This window comes from Zootoca vivipara, chromosome 8 (genome assembly GCF_965207765.1).
Source record: "Zootoca vivipara chromosome 8, rZooViv2.hap1.1, whole genome shotgun sequence".
NCBI classification, from domain to species: domain Eukaryota; kingdom Metazoa; phylum Chordata; class Lepidosauria; order Squamata; family Lacertidae; genus Zootoca; species Zootoca vivipara.
In genome coordinates this window covers 2,284,960-2,312,882 of record NC_142591.1, presented here as the reverse complement: position 1 = coordinate 2,312,882, position 27,923 = coordinate 2,284,960, and the positions used below count along the sequence as shown (strand labels likewise).

General features: G+C 41.1%; 1 protein-coding gene across 6 annotated transcripts in view; it reads right to left on the bottom strand.

The window, feature by feature from the left end:
- Positions 1-27,923, bottom strand: part of RALGAPA2 (Ral GTPase activating protein catalytic subunit alpha 2) — a 187,340-nt gene that overhangs the window by 100,777 nt on the left and 58,640 nt on the right. For all 6 annotated transcript variants that reach the window (XM_088675912.1, XM_035101980.3, XM_035101982.3 and 3 more), the window contains 4 exons: positions 27,713-27,889; positions 17,608-17,801; positions 16,149-16,247; positions 14,845-15,000 (listed from right to left, as the gene is read on the bottom strand). In XM_088675912.1, coding sequence (XP_088532038.1) covers positions 14,845-15,000; positions 16,149-16,247; positions 17,608-17,801; positions 27,713-27,889 — 626 coding nt within the window. The remainder of the gene's footprint in view (positions 1-14,844; positions 15,001-16,148; positions 16,248-17,607; positions 17,802-27,712; positions 27,890-27,923) is intronic.

The window sequence follows — 27,923 nt, the reverse complement described above, 5'->3', positions numbered from 1 at the left end:
GTTTGAATACAGCAAAGCTCTTCTTATGATCTTATGACCTCAGTGCCTAGCAATCTGGGATCTCTTCGTCTACCTCAAGATAAAAAATAAAAAGGAGGGTGGAGTGAAAATTGGTGAACAGGGGGCATTAGTACACCTACAACTTGCTTTGCCTTTTGAAAATCCTTCAAGGAACTGTCCGTTCATCATGGTTAACTTCCAGGTTCTGCTCAAGTTCTGCTTCTTGCTCCTGAAAAGAAAGGCTACCAGACCCTGTTTAACAGGGAGACTATTTGAAAGGGAGCATGGAGGGGGCAAGAAACTGCTCCAAACTGAAAATGAGGACTTACTGGGTACCAGTTTTGCCACCAACAGTTTTGGTTTTATTCAGCCTCTTACTGACCAGGAGTACTACCCATATCAGAAAAATATCCACCTGTCTAAGATCGGATAAACATATAAGTATTAAGTAAAAGGACTAGCTTGTGTTTTTTGTTTTGTTCTTCTTTAAAAAAACAAAATAGAATTATGCAGTGCTACTCCCTACATCCAAAATGAGTTTCACTGCCTATGTCAGAGTCATATTACAGAGCAAGGAAATAAGAAAAGGAAAAATACACATTACAAGAAAAACATTAAGAAAAATCCTACTGAAATGAGAATCTCACATAAAAATCAGTTTGAGTAGTAAAATCATGTCAAACAATTATGTTCTCCTCCTCTGAATTAAGTTTTCCAATATGTAAGCAGTCTCCAGATCTTACATATGACATTTGCTCCTCGGGAAATATTAGAATATTACACAAAATTGCTTTGTTGTATAGCTGAAGCATGAAGATTGCAAAAGCTCATCTTATAGTATCATAAGCCAACCCGATACATGTTTTTACACAAATATTGTTTAAAAGGTAAACACATTTTAGCATCATTGCAGGCAGCATTTTCACCTTTGAAACACTACTCAGGTTAATGTTCAAACTGGTTTTAATCATTTCCCACAATACATTTTAAAGGCAATATCAGTCAATGCAAACATTCTAAAAGAATGAGCAGATGGATGCTGGAGCTCATAAAGTGGCTGGTAAACTCCTGCTCTGAAGACAGAACAAAAGACCCACCTTTTCCATAATTAAGGGGCTGATTAATGCATTGGGCTCCTCACAACACACCTGTAATTACTGAGAGTTAAGTATTGTGTTGTGCGCCTAGTGTCTGAACAAGCCATACAGCAGCAGATGGGATGACATCTATGCTGACATATGCTACAATAAAGACTCATGAATCTTGGCATGAAAGACAACAGAAAGTAGATTTTTTAAAGATTAGTAAGTACTAACCCTTGCTCTATTTTCATGAAAGTTGTGTCCACATAACGAAAAACTATTTTCAACTCTTTGAATTTTACCAGAAATATTCTGGAACATACCCAAGTAGAATCAGGTGAAGCCACATCTTTGAGCATTCAAAAAACTTTACCTCTTCATTTTAAAAGACATATACAGAGAGAGATAATAGGGCTCAAGTCTTCTAACTTTTTATTTTAATCCCATTATCTTTTAGTCATCAGATAATTTTGTTGAAAGATAAAGGACCAATGGACACAATTCACCATGATGTTCTCCTGCCTAGGACCCACTGAAATGCATCCTGTTACTTCCATGACCAAACCCAGGATAGACCTCCATTTACCATATTAAAGGTAAAGGGGCCCCTGACCATCAGGTCCAGTCGTGTCCGACTCTGGGGTTGCGGCGCTCATCTTGCTCTATAGGCCGAGGGAGCCAGCGTTTGTCCGCAGACAGCTTCCGGGTCATGTGGCCAGCATGACAAAGCTGCTTCTGGCAAACCAGAGCAGCGCACGGAAACGCCGTTTACCTTCCCGCCAGAGCGGTCCCTATTTATCTACTTGCACTTTGATGTGCTTTCGAACTGCTAGGTTGGCAGGAGCTGGGACCGAGCAACGAGAGCTCACCCCATTGCAGGGATTCGAACCGCCGACCTTCTGATCAGCAAGCCCTAGACTCTGTGGTTTAACCCACAGCGCCACCTGAGTTCCTATTTACCATCTTAGTTGTGGCTATTCAACACCAATAACTGGCAGCAGCAGACTCTTTTAGTAATTATTATGAATTGTTATAAGATTTTTATATTGATCCTCATAAAATTGTACTTATGTATTGCCACAGTTATATCTCAGGAGAATTTTTTAAGCTGCCTTAAGCATGGCAATAGAAAACCAGGATACACATTTATAATAAACACCAAAGAAATAAGTTCTGGCTCAACATCTTTAAAGGTTCAAGTCATAAAGGTCATACATTCTGTGCATTATAGTCTTTCAGGTCTGTTAGTGTGACTGGACCCACATGTGCACAAACACATATTTTGCATACCTGTTCACATAAAACACTAATTTGTTAAATTATCAATAAGATTCTCAGGATTTTAACAGGAGATAATTGTGCATACACAGGATTGCACTGACTGTACTAACACTGCTAATTTTGAGAAATTTAGCAATGACTATTATTAGGGAACTTGCTAGGGTAAGAAGAATCACACTGTTATAGACACTGCAATCTTTTTTAACAAAAGGGTAGTTGTGTTTAGGGATAAGCTCGTGCCAATATGCAATGATGTAGAAGCAACAACAACAACAGCATTTAAAGATAGAGTAAAAAGGATTAATAATACAAGGCATAGGTTAACCCACCCACATGTTGTCTGGAACATATGCTTAGTTACAGTTGCATAAACAAAGGAGAAAGGCTAGAGGCAGAAAGTCTCCTAAGGATGGAGTTATAGAGTTATAGAGTTTTAGAGATCCCACTTTTCTATATAACAGCAAATGACCCAGGAAGGGAGTGGGGTTACTTGCAAAGTAGCAAGTGAGAGCCAGAGGTGGCCATGATTATGGAAATAGAAAAGGTAGAGATGGAAAAGGGGACTGAGATGTACCAGTTAACTGTCCTAGATTAGAAGGAACTGGAGGAACCCTTTATATCATGCTTTTTGGACTAGTTGCCAAGCAACTAGATAAACTTGGATGTTTCAAGAAGGATTTAGTTGTTTAAGATAATCCTGTCTAAATGGTGAAAGGTCCTGGCGTTAACTAGGTGGCTGACTACTCAACTCTAAGTAACTTCCCACTTTCCACAACCACCATTGAAGAGGAGGAAGATCCATCAGTCCTGAAGAATATAATTGAATACCTGTTTGCTTTGTAGTACGCTGTCAGCAATATGCTGACACACAGCTCTACTTCTCTTTTATATTTGCAGGTGAGGCAGTGTATATGCTGGACTTATGTCTTGCCTCAGTAATGGACTGGATGAGAGCCAACAAACTGAAACTCAAGCCAGAGAAGACTGAGGCACTATTAGTGGCTGGTTGTACACAGCTCTTCTGATAAAGGGTGCTATATAAATTGAAAAAATAATAAAAGTAATACTTGTTTCTAAAGCTGTATATTATATTGTTGTAATCTGCCCTGGGATGTTAAGGAATAGTATGAATGAATGGGGTCTGGCTATAATAATTATTATGGACTCATGCATAATATTGTCCTTCTAGACCACAAAATTACTCCCTTCATGTTTATGACATCAGTTTAGCTCTTTGGAAAGTACCATAATCTTTTCACTAGGATAAATATGCTACACTTTACAAGCTCAGACTAATCTTTGCTGACTCCTTGGAATCCTCTCCAATTTGTCTGTGTGCTATGTAACATCTGCTAACTTAAATTAAACAAAATAGCCCAGCTAAGTATTGAAAATAGAGAGGCACTTTGATATCGTGCTTTGCATATGCCGTTTTTAAAAAATCAACTCGAGAAGACCACCACCCCTTTAAAATAAATACGATAAGTAAGTAAGTAAGAAAGTCAAGCAATCAAGCAAGTAAATAAATAAAACCACAGCACACTTGTCAGTGGTATGAGCCAAGTATATTGTATTTGTGTGGCAGAAACCATAAAATAAGAGTCTGTTTGAGAATGATTTTTGACAAATCTATATTCCTAAAGCTTTAGAGCAACCTGAAGAGTTAAACAGTAGATAAAAGCAAACCAGAAATTTGACAGTTTTAGTACATTTTTATAGCACATGGTGCCAATGTTAAGTTGAACTTCTTCATCTAACCTCTGGCACAAGGCAGGACTATTCAACATTAGACCCTCAACAATGAAGTCAAACAGAAATCACAGAGCAACCCTCAAGCAAACACAGGGCAAAAACCTTTAGACAGGGTCACTAATTAATCTGACAAGAGAAAATTCCTTTAATCAGCAACTCTATGTATGGCAGAATCTTGACTCAAGTTATACCAGTCTCTGATACCAGGAAAAATCAATATAGGCATGTATTCAGGTAAAGCAAGATTCCTCTGGTTAGCCTCTAACTTGTCTATTGACCAGAGAATACTCTAATAGCACAAAAGGGGGTGAAAACATATTTAGTATTCTTATTGCCTTGTAACTTATTAGTGATAAGTTGCATCCTTATTCTGTCATTTAAAATTGTTTTAAGGCTTACAGACATCAACACAGGCTTAGCTAACCCAAATAATTTTTAAATTGAAGCTGTTCTGGTAACAGCTACCTTTAAATTAAAGTTGCAACATCCAACCACAATGAGAGAGCATGGAAAGAAATACAAAAAAACCCCACAAAGGAGGTCGTGATAAAATGGGGACAAGATCTGGGAAAAGCAGTAAAGGTAAAGAAATGGGAAAAATTATGGACAAGAGATATAAAATTTACACCAAATAATGACCTAAAAGAAAATATATTAAAAATGCAATACAGATGGCATGTGACTCCGGCAAAATTGGTGAAAATATACAAAGAGAGTGACAACAAATGTTGGAGGTGGGCTCGTATATACATATTTGGTGGTATCAGATATGTACAGATATTACAGAGAGCCGCCCCATCATCCTGACAAGCTCCTCACCCAGCGTCAGCACGAGCAGCGAGTCAGGAGAAAGGAATGAGGAAGTGAGCGGGGAGGAGAGAGTGCTCTGTAAGCTATCGGGGCCTCAGCGCCGCGAGGAAAGAGGGCCAGGGGAGGAGGAGTCTGGGGAAAGGTCGGACACAGGGCTGCCAGAACGGAGACCGTTCCCTCCGACGCCAGAATTGAGGCGCGCACGCACCCGTAGGGCCAGGGGGGTGGCACTTTGGGGTGCCCAGGCTTTTATGCTGGTCAAGAACCCGGAAGAAGCCACTGCGGGGTTCTGACATGGCCTAGGCAGTCATGTTTGCTGAGATCTTTGCACTGTAAATAATATGCACAATAAAACTTTGAAAGACAAGACGGAGTGGCGCATATTTACTCAAGAGTAGCCGCAGACACCTTTGACAGGTGGCAATGCAAAATAATTAAGAAATTTTGGGAGAAGATCTATTCAGAAATAAAGAAAATACTGAAATACTCTTTTAAGAAAGTTCCCGAAATATTTCTGCTAGGAATGCTAAGTGAAGAAATTTAAGGAAAAAGACAGATGTTTAACAATGTATGCAACCACATCTGCTAGACTTCTCATGGCTAAAAATTGGGAAAGTAATTTAATTTCGAAAGTAGAGGATTGGCAAATTAAATTGATAATATATCAAAATATGGCGAGGAAAATAGGAGAAATTAAGGGGATATCAGAATAGAAAATTGACAAAGATTGGGGAAAAATTAATGAATATATGGCAAAATTTGTGGAAAATGCTGATCTCTTAGCAGACAGGTGAAGGGCTCAAGCAAAGTAAATAAAAATGGAAGGAAATATGTAAAAATGTATACAAGGGAATTTGGATAAAGAAACCGAAATAGAGAAAAGGCTGGAAATCATCAGGGGGTGGAGGGGTCATTCTTTATTGTTGTTAAATATTTGTGTTGGTTTTTTTTCTTTCTTCTTTCTTTGTATGCTTATAAAAATGCATCAAAGGAAAGTATAGTATAAAGAAGGTACAATAGAGTTGATGTACAGATTGAATTTTTTTGGGTATTTTATTTTTCTTTTGGTTGCTTGTCTGTCTGTTCTTTTATTTCTTTTTATTATGTTATTAATGTGTTATATGTGTTGTATTCATTTGATTCTGTTAATTATTATTTTTCAAAAATAAAAATTTAAAAAATTTAAAAACCAAAAAACCCAAAACAAATATCCATTTTATGAAAAAATGTTGTGAACTGGCAATTATGAAAAGTTTTTGCATCACAGAAAAGCAGCAACATGAACATCTGTTTTATGCTTAAGTGATTTTGCCACACACACACACACAGAGATAATTCAAATACACTAGGTTGTTTCCTTCAAAATGCAATTCTATAAAAGCAAACAGCCTAGTAAATCAATCATTTTAACTGAATGCTAGGTACACAGTAACTAGAAAACCACAAGCAGTAAGAAAGACACATAGCAATGGCAATAGAAATTGATTTACAATTTGTACATGTCCCCCCTTTCCTCTTTCATAATTGATCTATAAATGTGTAAAATAATTTTGGTTCATTATGGTTCCAAATTATTCAACAATTACCTGAAATGAAAATGTAAAATGAGAGATTTGTCTGGAAGCATTTCTATTGTTTATATAATTGCAGTATAATTTAGTGTAGATGTTGTTATGGAAAAGGGCAGGAAGAACCAGTGCAATTCAAAACCATGCTCTGTAGTGTCATAAATGGGAGGAAGGATCTCCTGTTTATGTCAAAATAAAATGGATTAACTCTTTAAATGTCTATAAATACTGCAAACAAAGTATTGATGAAAATAAAATATTGCAAGATCAGTTAAAAATATTCTCTCACTTGATTCGAGTTCACAGAAAGGTCAGTTATAAAAGTACCCCTTTCCTATTCTTGCTCAACCTATTGCTATGTATATATGTAACTTGATAAGCTACCATCTGTCCTCAGAAAGACTCTGAGTTGTTCTTCACCATGAACAAGCTGGCATTTTTGCAGATTAATTCCTGCTCTTAATTATGTAGAAAAGGACAAAATTTCAGTCATTGAAGAGCTTAGCATATTTTCCTTATAAAAAGGGAATGAGACATTTAAATTAAGTGGCAGCTGTGGTGGGATTTTTAGAGCTACTCTCCACTTTCCCAACTTCAGATCAAGCTACACAGTTCATAAACTGTTTGTTACAGTTCTTAAGTATTTAAAAACCCCTCTATGATAGACATGGTAGCAAAGCAATGTCAACATTTAAAATGGCTAGCAAATCAGTCTGTTAAATACGATACACCCAAGAAACCAATTAAGATCTTCCAAACATATACCGGTAGATAAAAGATTTATCAATAACAAATATTATGTGGGACAAATTATCTGACATATCTCAGTTTGCATAATAAATCTAGCTATTTTCTGTACACTGTCTCCATTGTTGGGCATCTTACGTTTATAAAGCAAAACTTGCTATTTCCTCTGCATTTAACTTTACTTGCTTATATAAATTACAAGCAGTAATTACATGAGGCTGCAGTGTTAGGAGCAAATTCTAATGAAGCCAACATGAAAGTCTTCCACCGCAGAATTTATGTAATTTAAAACCCTGTAAGTGATTAAATTCTTTCCTTGAGCCTTACAAACAAATATATAAAAATATTTAGAACTACATAAACACCTTTGACTTTTTTGCAAATTGTAATTAAACAATGCATTACATGGATATATTGAAAAGTGCTATTTGCATGACATGGATGTCAAGGTGTCAGAATTTGGCAGTTTAAATTCCCAATGTCCAAAGATCTGATCTAGAGTGCATGTGATTTCTCAAACAGAACCCAAAAACTACCATGATTGCATAGGAATATTCTCCTAACTTCTTTGGCAATCACTCGTAGCAGAGTAAGATTGTCTTCCATAAACACGGTTTTAACAATGGGTCCGTAATTGACTGTGGAGGCCAATTCTGGATCCACACGTCCTTCCACAGTGGGGACATTGCTTTCCAGGCAGGAGTTGATCACAGTGTGGATTTGCCAAGCGTGCCTTCCTCTTAGCACGTTTCTCCCTTGCGTCCTGAGATCGAGTTTCTTCAAATCCCATGACACCTTTGGTAAAGGCTGTTCTCCAACTGGAGCGCTCGCAGGCCAGTGTTAAACCTCTTTTGTTGACCACCAGCATTGCGCTTTCCATTTTTTAGTTCGGAATAGAGTAGTTGCTTTGGAAGACGATCTTCAGGCAGCCGCACAACATGACAAGTCCAACGAAGTTGATGTTGAAGAATCATTGCTTCAACACTGGTGATCTTTGCTTCTTCCAGGACACTGATATTAGTTTGCCTGTCTTCCCAAGTGATGTGTAAAATTTTCCGGAGACACCGTTGATGGAATCTTTCGAGGAGTTGGAGATGGCGTTTATAAGTGGTCCATGTTTCACAAGCATATTATTATTATTATTATTATTATTATTATTATTATTATTATTATTATTTATTCCCCGCCCATCTGGCTGGTTTCCCCAGCCACTCTGGGCAGCTTCCAACAGAAATATTAAAATGCAATAATTTATTAAACATTAAAAGCTTCCCTAAACAGGGCTGCCTTCAGATGTCCTCTAAAATCTGGTAGTTGTTTTTCTTTTTGACATCTGGTGGGAGGGCGTTCCACAGGGCAGGTGCCACTACCGAGAAGGCCCTCTGCCTGGTTCCCTGTAACTTTGCTTCTCGCAGCGAGGGAACCGGCAGAAGGCCCTCGGCACTGGACCTCAGTGTCCGGGCAGAACGATGGAGGTAGAGACGCTCCTTCAGGTATACTGGACCGAGGCCGTTTAGGGCTTTAAAGGTCAGCACCAACACTTTGAATTGTGCTCGGAAACGTACTGGGAGCCAATGTAGGTCTTTCAAGACCAATGTTATGTGGTCTCGGCGGCTGCTCCCAGTCACCAGTCTAGCTGCCGCATTCTGGATTAGTTGTAGTTTCCGAGTCACCTTCAAAGGAAGCCCCACATAGAGCGCATTGCAGTAGTCCAAGCGAGAGATAACTAGAGCATGTAGAGATAGGGTCTCAGCCTGCATACCAGATGGAGCTGATAAACAGCTGCCCTGTATGACAGTGCCCCCAGCTCCCAACCCCACTAGACGGTCAAGAAGGATGTTATGGTTGATGGTGTCAAAAGCCGCTGAGAGATCCAGCAGAACTAGGAAACAGCTCTCACCTTTGTCCCTAGCCCACCGGAGATCATCGACCAGTGCGACCAAGGCAGTTTCAGCCCCATTATGAGGCCTGAATCCCGACTGGAAGGGATCCAAATGGTCCGCTTCTTCCAGGCGTGCTTGGAGTTGTTCGGCAACCACTCGCTCAATCACCTTGCCCAAGAATGGAAGATTTGAGACTGGGCGATAGTTGGCCGCATCTAAAGATGGTTTTTTAAGAAGCGGTTTAATAACCACCTCTTTCAGTGGGTCCGGAAAGGCTCCCTCACAGAGAGAAGCATTCACCAACCTGCGAAGCCCATCGCCAATCCTTCCCGGCTAGCTTTTATAAGCCAGGATGGGCAAGGGTCAAGGAAACAGGTGGTTGGTTTCACTCGTCCAAGCAGCCTGTCCACATCCTCGGAGGTAACAGGTTGGAAATGATCCTATGCAACTTGGCTAGACCTCTAGCACTCCCCCGCCCCGGCCCTGCTCCCACGGTGGAGTCCTCGTCCCGAATCTGAGCGACTTTATCAGCAAAAAACATTCCAAAATCATTGCAGGAGATCATGTGGCCCGTGCTGGGCCCTGATGGAGCAGGTGGTTCCGCTAAATTGCAAACCACATGAAAGAGTCTCCTGCTGCTGTTTTCTGAAGATGCAATAGAGGCGGTGAAGAAAGTCTTCTTCGCCGTTGCTACTGCCACTTGGTAGGCTCGACACTAAGCTCTAACCCGTGTCCGGTCAGCTTCAGAATGAGTTATCCGCCACCGGTGTTCTAGCCGTCTCATTGATTGTTTCATCGCCCTCAGATCCATGGAAAACCACGGGGCTGTCTGGGCTCCATGCAATCGGAGACGGCGCTTCGGAGCCAGACAGTCAATAGCCCTGGTTAACTCCACATTCCAGCGGGCCACCAGGGAATCTGCTGAAAGGCCATCAACATGGGATAAAGCATCCCCTACCACTCTCTGGAAACCATTGGATCCATTAATTGGCCGGGGCGGACCATCAAAATTGGTCCCACCTCCCTGCAGAGGGGAAGGGTCCAGAAGTCCAGTTGCACCAGGAAGTGATCTGACCATGGCACTTCTTTAATTTCGCTCTTATTTAGTGTCAGATCACCAGCATCCATAGAGGTGAACACCAGGTCCAAGGCATGTCCGCGGCTATGAATTGGGCCAGACTTATTCAGGGACAGCCCCATAGAGGCCATGCTTTCAACGAAGTCCCGAACGGCCCCTTGTAAGGTCGTGTCAACATGGATGTTAAAGTCCCCTAGGACAACCAAACTAGGTGTCTCCAGGAGAACATCCGCCATGACCTGAAGCAGCTTGGGTAGGGAATCCTTGGTGCAGCGGGGAGTTCGGTACACCAGAAGGAATCCTGTACTGCCCCTATTGCCCAACTTCCAGAACATGCACTCAGAGAACTGGGTCTTCCCAATAGGACACCTGGTGCAAACTAATGACTTTCTAAAAATCACTGCAACCCCCCCTCCCCACCCACAAGGCAATGAAAATAATGAATGTTTAACACCTGATCCCACTGTGAATGGTTCACTTTGAGAGCCATTGTTATCTGCGATTGTTGCTGTCATATTATCATGGAGGAGCCGAATGATGTTTACAAATTTATCTGGGCAGCCAATTTTCAGAAGGACAGTCCACAGGGCATTACAATTTACAGTGTCGAAAGCCTTAGTCAGGTCAATAAACGCCACATACAGGGGTTGGTTTTGCTCTCTGCATTTTTCTTGAAGCTGTCGAGAGGTGAAAATCATGTCCACTGTCCCCCCAGAAGGCCAAAAACCATTTTGGGATTCAGGAAGGGTCACCTCGGATATTGTTACAAGACGGTTTGCTAAGATCCTTGCAAGAATTTTGCCGGCCTCAGCTAATAGAGAGATGCTTCGATAGTTTCCATAATCAGTTCTGTCACCTTTTTAAAAGAGATTGATAATTTTGGCATCCCTAAAGTCTGCTGGGATTTCTTCTCTTTCCCAGATTTTTTCGATGAGCTTGTGAAATTGTTGTGTAAGTTCAATTCCGCCCACTTTGAAGATTTCGGCAGGTATCCCATCAGGTCCACTGGCTTTGTTGTTTTTCATTTGATTAATAGCTGTACAGAACTCTCCCAGATGTGGAGATACTGCAAGCTCATCTCTAACTTGTTTTTGAGGAATTTGTGAGAGGACCTCAGCAGCTACAGGGGAGTTGCAGTTAAGGAGATGTTGGTAATGTTCTTTCCAGCACAGTGCAATAGCTTCTTTATCTTTTAGAAGTGTGTTACCGTCTGCTGAGCGTAGGGGGCATATGCCATGATTTATTGGCCCATAGATGGTCTTTGTGGCTTTAAAGAAACTCTGTGCATCATGAGTGTCGGCTAAGTGCTGGAACTCTTGAGCTTTTTTTATCCACCAGGTGTTTTTCAGTTCTCTGGTTCTTCTTTGAACCTCAGCCTTAGTGTTGGCATAGGTTTTTTTCTTAGTGGCACAGTTTCTGTCTCTTTGCCAGATCTGAAAGCATGGTGGTGGAGAAACCTGGCTCCGGCTTCTCAGTCTCTCTGCAGCTTTTCATCCCATGGACCATGGTATCATGCTGGACCAGCTCCATGAAATGGGAATTGAGGGCAGTGTATTATAGTGGTTCTGGTCCTAATTTAAAAAAATTATTTAGTTTGTGTGCGTCCAATTGACACACGAACACTGGCATGCAGGACCTTGTGGACCCAGAAGGGGGCAGGGCCGGCCCTACGGCCAGGCTGGGTGGCGCAGGGCACCATGGTGCCAGCCCGCCAGGGGGGCGCCCCGAGCTGCGCCCGCCCACTGGCCGGCCGGTCCGCCGCGCAGCTGCGCCCACGGCACCTGCTCTGTGCCTGCCCGCCCACCGCGCAGCTGCACCCGCCCGCCCACCGCGCTGGGAAACGGGGCGGGGGGGCGCCAGAGGGATCTGTCGCACCACGGCGCCAGGGGCGCTCAAGACGGCCCTGAGAAAGTAGGCAGAATGGGGGTTGGAGTGGGGTGTAATGGGGGTGGTCTTATGTAGTCTTCTGGTTGATGTGTCTAAGGTTAGTGTGCAAGGTTGAGGGTAAGCAAGGTACAGCAAGTATCAACATGTTTCAGGGAATATTCTGCATTTACTAAGAGATATCAGAGGGGTATAGGTCAGAAGCTAAACAAAAATTATTGACAACAGGATATTTTTAATTTTTTAAGGATTTTTTGCCTTTTAAAAAGTTATTAATTCAGTTAACTAAGGTCAGCAGTGGAGAGAACAGGTGGGATATGCAATGTTGCCATCTATCTCCATTCCCTAGCAGAGCTCCCGCTAGCCTGGGACAGGAGCCTTGTAGTGCTGTTGAGGACTAGGGGAGGGGGCAGTTTGAGGAGGTGCAAAGGAAAAAATGGCACTCTGGAGGCTTGCTGCTACAGGGTTCTGGTTAGCATGAGGAGTGCACAAAGTGGAAAGGTTTAACCCTTCCTTTTTCAGGAGCAATTCCATTGAAAATTTATCTGTCCCATGTAGATAAGAAGCCTGCATATGCTTTCTAAACCATTGTGTTTATTTATTTACCATAATTTTACCCTGCCACTGAAAAGCTTTCTAAGAACATCTTGCATACTATCAAGAAAAACAAGCTAGTTCATGCCCACAGACTTACAACCTATAAAGACGCACGGTATGCTAAACGCTTTCCCCTATAGAAGTATGTCCCCTCCCACAGGGCAGAAGCAAGAGTTGCCCATAAAAAACAATGGATAAATCTGTGAACTCAGGAGTCTCCTATCCCTGTAAGAGATTAGTTTCTGTACAGTTTTCTTTTATTGATGCCCTCAATATTCCATAAGTCTTGGAAGCTCCTAAGTCGCTGCTGGTCTTTTTCTAAAAAATGTTTTTATTCTTGTTTTCTACTTGTATGTACAGGAGACTCCCCACTTACGCAGGGGTTCTGTTCTGGGCATCCGCACGCATCAGTGAAATGCACGTAAGTGGGGAGGACCCTGGAGAGCCCTAGAGGCTTGTTGAAGCTGCTCAGCTGATGCAGCATTTAGATCAGAGGTGGCTAACATCTGTCCCTCCAGATGTTGTGCTACAACTCCCATCATCTCTAACCACTGGTCATGCTGGCTAGGGTTGCTGGAAGTTGTAGGTGAGCAACATCTAGAGGGTCACAGATTAGCCAATTTAGATAAAAATACAGAAAGCATATATGCATTGGACACAGTTGAGTTTTTACCATTGAAAAGCAAAAATGCAATGGGCTTTTAGAATCCCAAGGCTACCAACTGGAAAACTTGAAGCCAAGACTGCCACCAAGAGGTATGAAAGAGATTTTTTTTAAAGGCAGTGGCAATGTGGAACAATACTGATATGGTTTATAACTTAGAATTTGCACTATTGAAGATTTGTTAAATCTATTACCTATTGAAATTAGCCAGAATACCTTTTTCTATAGTACTTTTCTTAAGTAGCATCAGTTTGTGTCTTAATCTACCTTGCTTTTGATTGGTTGGCTTCTCCTCTCTAATTTGATGTAGAACTCCCAAATCTCTCTTTAAACTCTTCCTTTTTGTGCTCTGTAGAAGTTCCTTTACTCTTGGTCCTCTTTTCTTTACTTTCACTTCCTGCTCTACCATTGGCAAACCTGAAACTGATTCACTTTCTCTGTCCAATATGTCACCTTCAAATCTTGTTAACTCATCCCCCCCCTGCAGCTTTCCTTGAAGTTCTGCAGCCTTATCTTTTCTACACAATTAAAGCTCTTCTATCTAACATGTTATACTTATTACCAAGCTCTAATTTTTTCCTTCACCTTGTCTTACTTGTTTGATAAGCCACCTGAGCATAAGTATTGCCATTTAAAAGTTCTGTGTAGCATCTACCTCATACCAGGAACCAAATAAAAGTGAAATAATGGCTATATACACAGGTCCCACTTACCGAACACAATGTGTTCCCAGGAAATCATTTGTAAGGCAAGTGTTTGCATAATGAGCTGACAATTTCAATTATTTCCTATGGGAACATTTCTAATTTGTGATCTTTTCCCCTTCCCCCATCATGGTTGTTCCTAAAATGGCTATAGCCAACCAGAAAAAGAAACTGATTTGCCTGATCTCTCTTTCCACTTCCTCTCTCATATATATGAGAGAATGAGAAAATGGCTGCCGCTCACAAACAAACCACAAACAAATAAGGAAGCGAGGGAGGAAAGGACAAAGTCTGACTGTTTGGCTATCTGAATCTGCAGTGTGTATAGTGAGGTTTGGGCAGAATTATTTATGTTCAGATAACTGAATTTTCACATAATGAATGGACAGATAGCAGGATCTGCACATAATAGAAAGAGACACCTAGAAGCCATTTTTGATGGAAATCTCCAAGTCATTCAGTTTTCATTAGTAAGCAAAGAGATAGTGGCTTGGATCTCAATTCCCCATGCACCAGGAGGAATGTCCCATACACAGTGCCAGCAAAACAAAAGAAAACAACTAGCATAGATTCCCACTGCAGCTCTTTGCTGCATCACACCATCATAGTGTGGTAGGTTGGGGGACCCTCCAGAAAAGGGGGAGTAGGTTGGAGGGGAAGGGAAGAACAGGTAAATCACACCAGGGGTTCTTCCACAGGGTCTCAAGCCATACTGTGGCTCGGGAGCCAAACCTTAGAAAGCATGTTAAATTAATGCAATTCAGTTTTCAGAAGTAGAAATATAGGATTTGTACCTGATCTTTACTAGTTAATCCAATATGCATGACAAGATAAAAGTGCACCAGGTAGTCAGGATTTGGCACAAAATCTTGGCGTCTAGCCATCATAGCACATATCAGTTTGTAGGCTTGAAGCTTCCCTTCCTTATATTCATCTGATAAGGTGGTAGCCTAAAATAACAGAGTATGTTTTGTGAATAAGGCAGCTTTTAAATAATCAGAACATGTATTGTATTAAAATATATGAAACTAAGACAGCTCTTCAAGACATCCTTCTCAAGATGATAAAGGGCACATTTTAAGTTACATTTTCTATGATTTGGAACTTTTATAGAACTTAGTGTCAATAAGAAAGGCATAGGGCTGCACCCAACATTTCTCAGCCACAAACAAAAGAGCCTCAGCAAAGGCTTCAGCTAATAGAAGGTGGGAGTTGCCATTTTCAAATATTCTTCCTCCACTGCAGCTCCTGGAAGACTGCTCTAAAGGAATGAGGGACCCTTTGGAAAAAACATAGGAGTGTGTTGCTGCAGCGGAGAGAGAGAATCAGCAAAAATAGCACCTGCCCTTCCATCCATAAAAGCCTCCCTGAATCAAAGAACTTTCCATGAAGAGAACAGCACAAATGCATATAATCCATTATTAGGTTTGATAATTAACATTTCGTATTATAAATAAAATACCAACACTAAGGAAGGGAAGTTGAGGACAGAACAGCAAACTGTATTATAAAAATAGTAGATTAAAGCTTAAGTGCAACTTAATGTATTATTATTTACATCCCAATTAACCAATTAATTTGCACATCACAAGCTGGTTGCACAGAATCCACTAAATTACTGCAGATGCTGACTCTGGTTTCATTACAGGACTTCAGGCATCATTCAAATAGAGCACAAGGGGACAGCCTCCTCTTTCTCCATAATGTGAATAGATAGAGCAATGTGCACCCCTGAAGTTTACTCAAAGATCCTTAATACAGAGTAGTGGTCACATGCAGGCTTCTGTCACTGAAATGGAAGCCCTCATGAATTTTTTGTATTTAGGTCAAATCCAAACTAATGAATATAAAAGAAAATGTTTCAACATACATTCAGAAAGAAAAGAATTTTAAAGGCTTATGTTGATGTTATGTTTAGATTTGTATAGTCAGTATAGCTACATGTACATTAAAGGTAGCTACAAAATTAACATAGTAGGGCATTCTTTCCTCTCCATGTTTAAAAAGCAGTTTGGGAGTTTAGAAGTGTAAGACTGAAGGTAAACAAAAGCAAGATACAGGTGAGATTGGTCCAGACCACGGTGCATGAAAAACTTACCTTGAACAACCACGATGCAAATATTCTGAGTGGAGGAATTAAAGTAGGAGGAGAGGGAGTGGATTGGTTATCCAGACTGATAGCAAGATTGTCCCTTATCTAAACAAACAAACAAAATAATAAATAGTAAGACATACACAATCTTGATGAGCTAAAGTGAATAGTTTTTTCTTCCTAACCTCTTAAAATAGGATCTCACGCTTTCTTTTCTGATTGTTTTGGAAAATCCCAAACTAAAGAAGGCTCTTTTCTCACCACTAATCTGTGATGCATGACGTTTGGGAACTGAAAGGCTTGTTGTAACACTTCCCCTTTCCTTTGGAACAAGTCCCAGCGGGTTAGCAGCTTGCCTTGCAGGATGCCCATAGTATTTGGTTGACCCCCCTGAGAACAGGATGGTGGACTAGACAGGCCTCGAGTCTCATTCACTAGGGCTCTTCTGACGTTCTTATCTCCTGAGGTATATAGTGGGGCTGCCCTGGGTTATATAGCCCACTGAATCATGAGTTTGCTTATCTCAGTTTCTCATTAGTATGGAATTTGTTACTGTAGTCCAACTAATTTGAACAGCTAACTTTTGCACAAATTTCCTTCCTATCTCAAAACAATTGAAACATTATTGAATTTTTGAGGGGTTACAAATTAGGGTTGGTAGAGTCGGGAACTTTATTTACAGCACACTTCATTCCAGTACCATTCATCTGTTTAAATACAGTGGTACCTCAGGTTGCAAACGCTTCAGGTTACAAACTCCGCTAACCCAGAAATAGTACCTCAGGTTAAGAACTTTGCTTCAGAATGAGAACAGAAATCATGTTCTGGCAGCGTGGCAGCAGCAGGAGGCCCCATTAGCTAAAGTGGTACCTCAGGTTAAGAACAGTTTCAGGTTAAGAACGGACCTCCGGAACGAATTAAGTTCTTAACCAGATTTTTAGAAGACATCTGAAGGCAGCCCTGTTTAGGGAGGCTTTAAATGTTTCATTGTTTTATTTCATTTTTCTGTTGTAAGCCGCCCAGAGTATAAATAAATAAATAAATAATTATTATTATTATTATTATTATTATTATTATTATTATTATTATTATTATACCACTGTACCATTAAGATCTTCACTATGGCTTCAATGGGTAGTTGAAAATAAGCTTTTAAACATTTAACATACAATATTCATAAGATTTTAGATAGGCTGGATCTAGACACATCAAATAAGCGTTTCAGAAAAAGGAGTTGTAAACTTTGTATGTGAAATCGTGTTGGCAAAAACGGAACTCTACAGCGCCATCTGGTGTCACAGTGTTATAATACATATACAACACATATAAAATGCTTTTTTTAAAAACCAATCTAGGTGAGTCCACAGATTAAAGAGTTGTGGTGTTTCCTGTTCTATTTTTTTTTAGCATCTCACATTAGTCTACTAACTCTCTATTAGACAAAGTCTATAGTAGCAAACCTTACCTTTGCTAATTTGTACCATAGTGCAAAGAGATACTCAAAAATTCTTGCATGTATTTTAGGACACTGGATACTGTTCACATCTCCAAGAATTCCCAATATTCTTCGCCATAACACAGCAGCAGAATCAGGATGCCAGCCTATAAGATTCCCACCAGCAATTATACTGCAATCATCAGCAAGAAACTCACTGCTGTCTAGAAGAGAAAATTATTTGTTATTAATTACTAGCAAAATACCCAAGTGTGTCCTAAAAGGAGGACTTTCGTACAGGAGGGCTGGTGCATCTCAGTGTAAATAAAAACATCCCGCCTCCAACACAGGCTCTTTGCCACTGCAGGCTGGACGCCCAGTGGCCTGATTCACATGTAACACTAAGTCAAACTATGGCTTAAGCAACAATGAGCAAGCATGTTGTGTACCCAAAAGGCTGTGGCTGCTTTACTCCTCTCCAGATCCTACTACTACCAGGCACATGGGGCAACCATATTTGTCTCCATAGAGTTCCTTAGGAAGAAACTGTACATTAGCTTCCTTGCAAGCATTTTAAAATAACTTTAAAAAGAAAGCATTAGCTCCTTTCTTGCATATGCTAATGTGGGATGGAATGCTGGAAATAACAGGCATTTGCAGGTTGCTTTTTTGGGTAGTGGTGGGAATAAATACTCCAAATAAATAAATAAATACTTAGGCTTCTGGTTCCAGTGCCTTAAAGGAGACAGCTCCCACGACAGTGGGAGATCGTTGGCGAAGAAAAAACAAGGATGATTGTGGGTAATTATCCTTGCAAGTCCCCCCCCCCAAGGGTCAGGGGGAACGACCTTCACTCACAGTTCGTCTCGATACCTGGCTCTCACTCTGGCATGGAAGGCGGGAGGCAGGGAGGCGCTGAGTGCAAAAGCACTCCACCTGTCGATAACCCTCCTACCCGCCATTAAGAAGCAGAGGTTCTTCTGTTAATTAGTTTAATTTGGACTAATGTACAGACACGTGCTAGAAGAGATGAGATCATCAACTGCGAAATTGAAGTAGCTACAAGGTCGTTAAGGTTTGAATTTGAAAGAAGACTACATTCAGTGTAAAAGACGGTGTGGGAGGAGGGGAGCCTAGAGCTTCTTTATATAAAGTTTTCTTCTTTACATTTATGATTCGGCAACCTTCCCTAGAATGTTAAATCAATTACTATAAAGAGCAAGTGAAGAAAGAGGAAACTGGATTGCAGATATGGAATACAACATTAAACGGAACTGTGGGGGGGGGAAACTGAATTAACATTAAAAGGACTGGGAATTTAATTTAATTGGACTGTGCTTATTATCACTATGTGAGTATGGGATCTGAAAGGTATGTGCTATTTATCTTCGGCTGAACTGAGGAATGAAAGGAGTCTGGAAACTTGCCAAGGGCACGACAGTATAACAAATCACTATTCTTCCTAGGCTGGTAGGAAAAATGGTGAAAACAGATTACTGACTTGGATAGAGTGACTTTTGCAGCTACTGCTAAAGTTGCAAAGCAAAGAAGCACGGGACTGAGTGAGGGAGAAATTTAATTGGACAGTGTTAATTAACATTTTACAAGTATGGAATCTGGAAGGGATTGAGTGAGGGAGAAATTTCTGGAACATCATTGGGATATCAGCTCTGCTCAAGGCATGACGGATTGCAGCAACAACCAGGGAAAGATTGACATACAAGGACAGGAAGAAACATCATGGACAGAATAAATGTCACACATAGGAAGAACAATGATACAGTATGAGATCTTCACTTGTAGTCTTATAAATTACTTAATGTGTCAACACGAATAGAAGTTATAAATATTGCAGCTGTTGTATAAGGGATTACTATTATGATGGGAATGTGATTGAACTCAATAAGATTTTGGAATGCAGAAACAAAGTAAATCACCGAACCATCAATTTTAGCATGCAGGGGGCCACCTAAATTATATGATTTGGTATCTGAATGATTTGTATTAGGAATTATATTATAATTTGGCATTGTTATAATGAGGCTATTATTGGATTATTGTAATTGAAAAACTAATAAAAATTAACATTATAAATAATAAATAAATAAATAGCATCTGGAAACAGATATACATTTCTGGTAGATATAGAGAGCCAGTGTGTCTAATGTTTGTGAGTGTTGGACCTGGGAGCCAGGGTTCGAATCTCAGCTCACTGGGTGACCTTGGGCCAGTCACCATCTCTTAGCCTAACAGACCTCACAGGGTTGTTGTGAGGATGAAATAGAAAGGAGAAAAATATACACCACATTGAGTTCCATGGAAGAAAAAGGTACATGTAATAAATAAATAAATAAATAAATAAATAAATAAATAAATAAATAAATAATAGATATGAGATATAGTGACTGAGAGGTGAAGAGACCTAATGAGTGGCGGGGGGGGGGGACCCAGCCAGATGGGCGGGGTATAAATAATAAATTATTATTATTATTATTATTTATTTGTCCTGACAATTACATAAATGTGTGATAATGGTCAATATGTGAAATTAATCAAGTTTCCCCATTAAGCCAAATTCCCTTCTGAGTGCCCAGCACTGTCAATGAAATCAGTACAGTAGCACCTCGGGTTACATTACCCTCAGGTACCGTACCCTCAGGTAACGTAAACTTCAGGTTGCGAAAGCGGAAAACCTGGAAGTGTTTCCCCCTGCGCGCATGCGCAGAAGCGGCCTGCTTCTCCTCAGGTTGCGAAAACCTCGGGATCCAGTCGGACCTCTAGAATGGATCCCGTTCGCAACCGGAGGTATTGTATTGAAGGTTTGGCACAGATGACTCCAACTTTCCATTTTCAGCCTATAATAATTTTCAGCACATCTCCAATTTAAAATGACTTGTTCACTCAAAAGCAAAATGATTAACACAATACAATTTGTTTTCAAAAGGCACACATCTCTTTAGGAGTACATTTTCACTAACATCAACACTTACATTTCTAAGTCTAACACAAAATTAATGTTATTCTAGAAGAAATCAAAAGCCACACAGATAACAAGGGGCAATAAAACTGACTTCATCACAGCTACAAGCAAGACACTTACTAGAACAAAAAGCACAGGATATCTTGAAGAACAGAACAGCTTGTTTTCCTACTGATACACTCATTTGTCAGAAAATTTCTCAGACTTGCTCACTTAAAACATTTTTTCACTCTGGTTCTTGGCCAAATTGTCTCCCATAGCCGCTTACAAAAACGAACTGTAGACAGACCCTGCCTTTAGGCTTACAACCTAAAGACTTGAAATTAGTGGGTATTCAGCACCCTCTAGTGCTACAAAAGCAACATATCCAATACAGTTATGATACTAGCAGCACGACTCAGACAATAAAGGTCAATAATTGTCTTACCCTCCTCAGAGCACCAACCTTCTGAGAGCTTTTGTCTATTACATAGGGAGGACTATAAGGAGTCTCTAGGGTGTCTAGAACAGCTATGTGGCTCAAGAATGAAAGTACACAGGTAGGAAAATATATACCGGTATATCCCAAACAGAAGCAGTCCAGCCTGGTGCAGCTCAACCAATTGTCTTGTGTGTTGGACGTCTTCTACTGAGACACTTAGGAGATTTGGTTCTCTGCCCAGAGTAGGAATAATGTGATCTCCTGCTGTATATCTGCTGATTTGGTCCCACCTTCCCAGTTGATATAGGACTGAACATTTGTGTTGTCCATTCTGATTAGGATGCAAGAGATAGGCATGCTGTGGAAGAAGGGTTGAGAGGCCAGACACACTGCTTTAAGTTCAAGTCAGTTGATGATGTACTGTATGAATTGACGGGTGTCTAGTTTGCCTGGACCAGTTACCGCTCACAATGCATCCCCCAGCCTTGCAGCTGGCATCCAATGTTATGATGTTCTTTAGGGGACCTCTGAGGGGGATTCTTTTCCACGGGTTAGCATCCCTTGTCCACCAGAACATGGTCTCTCATAGCCATGGAGGGATCAAGACATAGTGGTGCTTGATATGAATGTGACCACTGATGTAGTAGAAGGAACCACTGGAGTCGGATGAAGCTTGGCCCATAGAGTGACTTGTGAGGCTCATATGTATAGATCCAGGATACAAGCCAGTCTATCCTATTGGAGGACATCAGGAGCTTAGTTGCTGCCGTGATTGAAAGGACTACCAGGCCCTGGGTAGTATCTATCAGTGCACCAATATGTATGAGGAGGAGGGAAGAGGTGGCTGCTATCCTTGTTGATGAGGAATCTGTGAGTTTGAAGGGTCCTCATAGTGTCCTGAAGATGTGGTTGCCCTAAAGGGGGAGGTGAGCCACCAGGGCAACCACTGTCTTCATGAAGACTCTCAGAGATGAGGCCAATCTGAACAGGAAGGCTCTGAATGGTGTGGGCCAGGCATAGGAAAACTTGGCCCTCCAGATGTTTTGGTACTACAACTCCCATCATCCCTGACCACTGGTCCTGTTAGCTAGGGATGATGGGAGTTGTAGTCCCAAAACATCTGGAGGGCCGAGTTTGCCTATGCCTGGTGTGGGCCAATGAAGAGTCAAAGACACTTGTGGTACTTGGGATGAATAGGAATGTGAAGGTATGCATCCTGTAAGTCTATGGAAATCATGAAGTCGTTGAGATGAAGGGACTACTTGATACTGCCTAGGGAATCCATCTGGATTTTTTTGGGTAGATCACTCAGCTGCTGAGATATTTCAGACTGAGTACTGCCCTCCAGGCTTTGCGATCTTTTTTGAGAACTACAAATAAAATCAAATAGGTGCCTAACAAGTGTTCTTCTGTAGGTACTGGCTCCATTGCTGCCATATTGATGAGATGCTGGACACATTCCCCCACAATCTGGCATTTGGACGGGGATACAGAGAGGAGTGATGGGATGAACTGAGCTTGAGGGTGACTGATGAATTCTATGCAGTAACCGTAGGACCCATTGATCCATCATTGAGTGCTGCCAAATATGTATGAATGCTATTAGGCAACTTCCCGACTTGATTGCTGATGGCATCATTGGTGTCTTGGGGGGTTCTTGGGAGGGGTGGAGATGTTGAACTTGTTTCCCTGTTGACCTTTTGGAGAAAAATGTGGCTTGTTTCATGTTTGTTTCGGCTAGTGTTCCTTTGGTCTGCCTTGCTGCCTGTAGTGACAAAACAACTGATTTGTCGGAGAAGCACCGTTCCTCCTGTTGGGTTACAAAGACTTTTCTTTTATCTTTAGAGTCAAGAATAATGTCTTTGAGTGTTTCTTTGTCGAAGAGCATTGATCCATGGAAAAACACTATGGAGAGGGTGATTAGGGAAGAAGTCTGCTTACCACTGTTTAAGCAATAAGGTACTGTGTGCTATGACACCTGCCACCATGGAGTGTGCTGAAAACTGTGATGTACCCATGGTGGCATCTGCCATGAATACTGCCACCCTAGGTACAGTATCTTGAGTAAGGTGTGGCAGGTGTACACAGGATCCTGTTCTGGAGTGGAGAGAAAATCCTCCAGTCATGCATGAGATGCATGAGCAAATGATCACAATAAGTCTCTCCTCACCACCATGGATCTTATTACTACCCTGAAACATTATGTTTCTGAACCCTTCCTCATAATTTCCTCTTTGATAGTCTAAGCAGTTCCTAATAGCCTGATCTTATGGGTGGTGTCAGGGGGCTCTCAAAGGGTCCGTGGGAGGAGGGGGATGCCAGGGATCCCAGGCCACTCCTCTCCAGCAGTACATCTTCCAGCCGAGGTAGCAGGGAGTCGTCCAATGGGGAGGAAGAGGAAATGGTCAGACAGGTGGGAAGAGGGCTCAGTGATGCTAGCGAGGAGCCCCGGCACCACTTTCAACAGGAGGGTTCAGAAAGGAAGACATTGCTTCCGGCACCCTATTTGCGCAGAGGGGTCAAGCGCAAAGAGGGAAGGCGGAGATTGGGGGTGTCCAAGTTCTTCTGTTGGGCTCGTAACAGGAAGGGGCCACTCCCGGATTCTGCGAGTGACTGAGAATGGATGTGTTTTAGTTAGCTCTGCACTGTACATAGTATGCACAATAAACCTGTAAAAAGCCAGGTTGGATTCCAGCGTTGTTACTCGTGAGTAACCATCTCATGCTCATTACAGGTGGGAATGTGGCTTCCCTTAATTTCTCCTTCCAGGTAGGAACCTTCTTTTTATAATGTTTTTATTAAGGTTTTTTAAAAAATACAAATAAAATTCCAATACACATTATAATCCCCCCTATTTTCTATTTCCTAATCCATTTTCTGTTATGTTATTCTCCCCCCCCCTTGCAAGTTATCACCACTCTATTTTATCATAATCATAACATAATAATCTTGAATTCTTTCTGTTGCTCATGGTTCAAAACCTGGTTGCAGGTTCTTCATATTGTAAAATATCTTCAAATAATCCAAAAAGGATTATTCCATTCTTTAAAAAAGAGTCATCATTATATTCTCTTACTTTAGCTGTTAGCTTTGCTGATTCAGCAAATTCCATTATTTTACTTAACCATTCTTCTTTAGTGAGCACAGAATTTGGTTAAATAATAGCTGCTTTGGTTGAATACATAAACAATTTAACCATCCTTTTTGGAATTTCTATCCATATAATCCCTAGCAGAAAAGCTTCACGTTTTTTAAACATCTTTTTTATCTCATCATGTATCAAGCATCCCCAAACTTCGGCCCTCCAGATGTTTTGGACTACAATTCCCATCATCCCTGACCACTGATCCTGTTAGCTAGGGATCATGGGAGTTGTAGGCCAAAACACCTGGCGGGCCGCAGTTTGGGGATGCCTGATGTATTATTTCCCAAAATACCCTATCTTTTTTACAAGTCCACCACATATGAAAGAAGAACCATCTGCTTTTTTACACTTCCAGCAGTTATTAGAAAACATCTTATACATTTTAGATGGTTTATTAGGTGTTAAATACCATGTATACATCTTTTTCATATATTTCTCTTTTAAAGCATGGCAAGCAGTGAATTTCATGCCTACTTTCAACAATTTCCCCCAGACATTCATTTCTATGTGATGTGCTAAATATTTAGCTCGTTTTATCATTTCTGATTTCATCATTTCATCTCCCATTCTAGTAGTAGTTTATAGATTTTTGAAATCAGTTTTTTCTTCCTTCAAGCAAAATCTTTTCGAAGTTGAAACTTTGGTCCACGAAACAAGTTAATTTGTTGTTGTTGTTGTTGTTGTTGTTGTTGTTGTTGTTGTTGTTGTTGTTTAGTCGTTTAGTCGTGTCCGATTCTTCGTGACCCCATGGACCAGAGCACGCCAGGCACTCCTGTCTTCCACTTCCTCCTGCAGTTTGATCAAACTCATGTTCGTAGCTTCGAGAACACTGTCCAACCATCTCGTCCTCTGTCGCCCCTTCTCCTAGTGCCCTCCATCTTTCCCAACATCAGGGTCTTTTCCAGGGAGTCTTCTCTTCTCATGAGGTGGCCAAAGTATTGGAGCCTCAGCTTCACGATCTGTCCTTCCAGTGAGCACTCAGGGCTGATTTCCTTCAGAATGGATAGGTTTGATCTTCTTGCAGTCCATGGGACTCTCAAAAGTCTCCTCCAGCACCATAATTCAAAAGCATCAATTCTTCGGCGATCAGCCTTCTTTATGGTCCAGCTCTCAATTCCATACATCACTACTGGGAAAACCAGAGCTTTAACTATACGGACCTTTGTCGGCAAGGTGATGTCTCTGCTTTTTAAGATGCTGTCTAGGTTTGTCATTGCTTTTCTCCCAAGAAGCAGGCGTCTTTTAATTTTGTGACTGCTGTCACCATCTGCAGTGATCATGGAACCCAAGAAAGTAAAATCTCTCACTGCCTCCATTTCTTCTCCTTCTATTTGCCAGGAGGTGATGGGATCAGTGGCCATGATCTTGGTTTTTTTGATGTTGAGCTTCAGACCATATTTTGCGCTCTCCTCTTTCACCCTCATTAAAAGGTTCTTTAATTCCTCCTCACTTTCTGCCATCAAGGTTGTGTCATCTGCATATCTGAGGTTGTTGATATTTCTTCCGGCAATCTTAATTCTGGCTTGGGATTCATCTAGTCCAGCCTTTTGCATGATGAATTCTGCATATAAGTTAAATAAGCAGGGAGACGATATACAACCTTGTCGTACTCCTTTCCCAATTTTGAACCAATCAGTTATTCCATATCCAGTTCTAACTGTAGCTTCTTGTCCCACATAGAGATTTCTCAGGAGACAGATGAGGTGATCAGGCACACCCATTTCTTTAAGAACTTGCCATAGTTTGCTGTGGTCGACACAGTCAAAGGCTCTTGCATTGTCAATGAAGCAGAAGTAGATGTTTTTCTGGAACTCTCTAACTTTCCCCATAATCCAGCGCATGTTTGCTATTTGGTCTCTGGTTCCTCTGCCCCTTTGAAATCCAGCTAGCACTTCTGGGAGTTCTCGGTCCACATACTGCTTAAGCCTGCCTTGTAGAATTTTAAGCATAACCTTGCTAGTGTGTGAAATGAGCGCAATTGTGCGGTAGTTGGAGCATTCTTTGGCACTGCCCTTCTTTGGGAGTGGGATGTAGACTGATCTTCTCCAATCCTCTGACCATTGCTGAGTTTTCCAAACTTGCTGGTATATTGAGTGTAGCACCTTAACAGCATCATCTTTTAAAATTTTAAATAGTTCAGCTGGAATATCATCACTTCCACTGGCATTTCTAAGGCCCATTTGACTTCACTCTCCAAGATGTCTGGCTCTAGGACAGCAACCACACTACCTGGGGTGTTCGAGACCTCCATATCTTTCTGGTATAATTCCTCTGTGTATTCTTGCCACTTCTTCTTGATGTATTCTGCTTCTGTTAGGTCCTTACCACTTTTGTCCTTTATTATGGTAATCTTTGTACGAAATGTTCCTTTCATATCTCCAATTTTCCCCATTCTATTCAGATGGGCAGAATCGAAATCAGATTGATTATATTCTCTGCAGCCAAAGATGGAGAAGCTCTATACAGTCAGCAAAAACAAGACCTGGAGCTGACTGTGACTCAGATCATCAGTTTCTTATAGCAAAATTCCAGCTTAATCTGAAGAAAGTAGGAAAAACCACTGGGCCAGTAAGATACAATCTAAATCAAATCCCTTATGAATACACAGTGGAAGTTAGGATCAGGTTTAAGGATTTAGATTTGGTGGACAGAGTGCCTGAAGAACTATGGATGGAGGCTCGTAACATACAGGAGGCAGCAACGAAAACCATCCCAAGGAATAGGAAATGCAAGAAAGCAAAATGGCTGTCCAACGAGGCCTTACAAATAGTGGGGGAGAGGAGGCAAGCAAAATTCGAGGGAGATAGTGAAAGATTCAGGAAACTGAATGCAGATTTCAAAAAAATAGCAAGGAGAGACAAAAGGCCCTTCTTAAATGAGCAAAGAAAAAAATAGAGGAAAACAATAGAATGGGGGAAACCAGAGATCTGTTCAAGAAAACCTTTTAATAGATCTTTTAAAAAATATTCATTAATTTGATAATACGGAACAGGTAGGAACCTTCTTGGGCCTGCTTCCCCCCAAGTATCTGGGAAGAGGAGGACTGGGGTAAGCCCCTAAATAGGGTACTGAGAAATTCAGCAAATATGGGTGGGGTGGGGAAAATACCAACTTCAATGTGCATGGAAGGAATAAGCATGTATAATATCTCCCTTTACCTATACACATTTTGCATAAGGGCAGTAATTTCTCAAACTGATTCCTAGAGCTGGTTACAGGTAGGTAGCCGTGTTGGTCTGGGTCGAAGTAAAATAAAAAAATTCCTTCAGTAGCACCTTAAAGACCAACTAAGTTTTTATTTTGGTATGAGCTTTCGTGTGCATGCACACTTCTTCAGATACAGTGATTCCTAGAGCGTAAGAGTGCTATTACAGAAAGCCTTTCCCCAGTACACTTTTCATTAACATATATAACTTACCTTCTGCCATACAAATTCCTGCTCCAGAGAGTTTGGCCTTCTAAAACTGTACATTTTATGAAGTCTAACACTATCAACTTGAAAAACCATACATGGGTATACGTATTTGTGGTGTGTGTGTTATACAAACCACAACACATACACACAGCACACTTCCTTGAACATACATACCTGTTAAATTTGTGACACCTGAAGGACTCAGATGCAACCACTGGCATGCATCAGGATCAACACAAATATCAGCTGGAATATTGACATCAGGGTTTTTGTCACATGCTTGCCAGGGAGCTAATGTGATATCTACTTCATTATTGTTTCCAATGGAGGTATCACTGCCAACACTTTCACCTACATAGCCAAAAGTGATGAGTAAAATAATCAT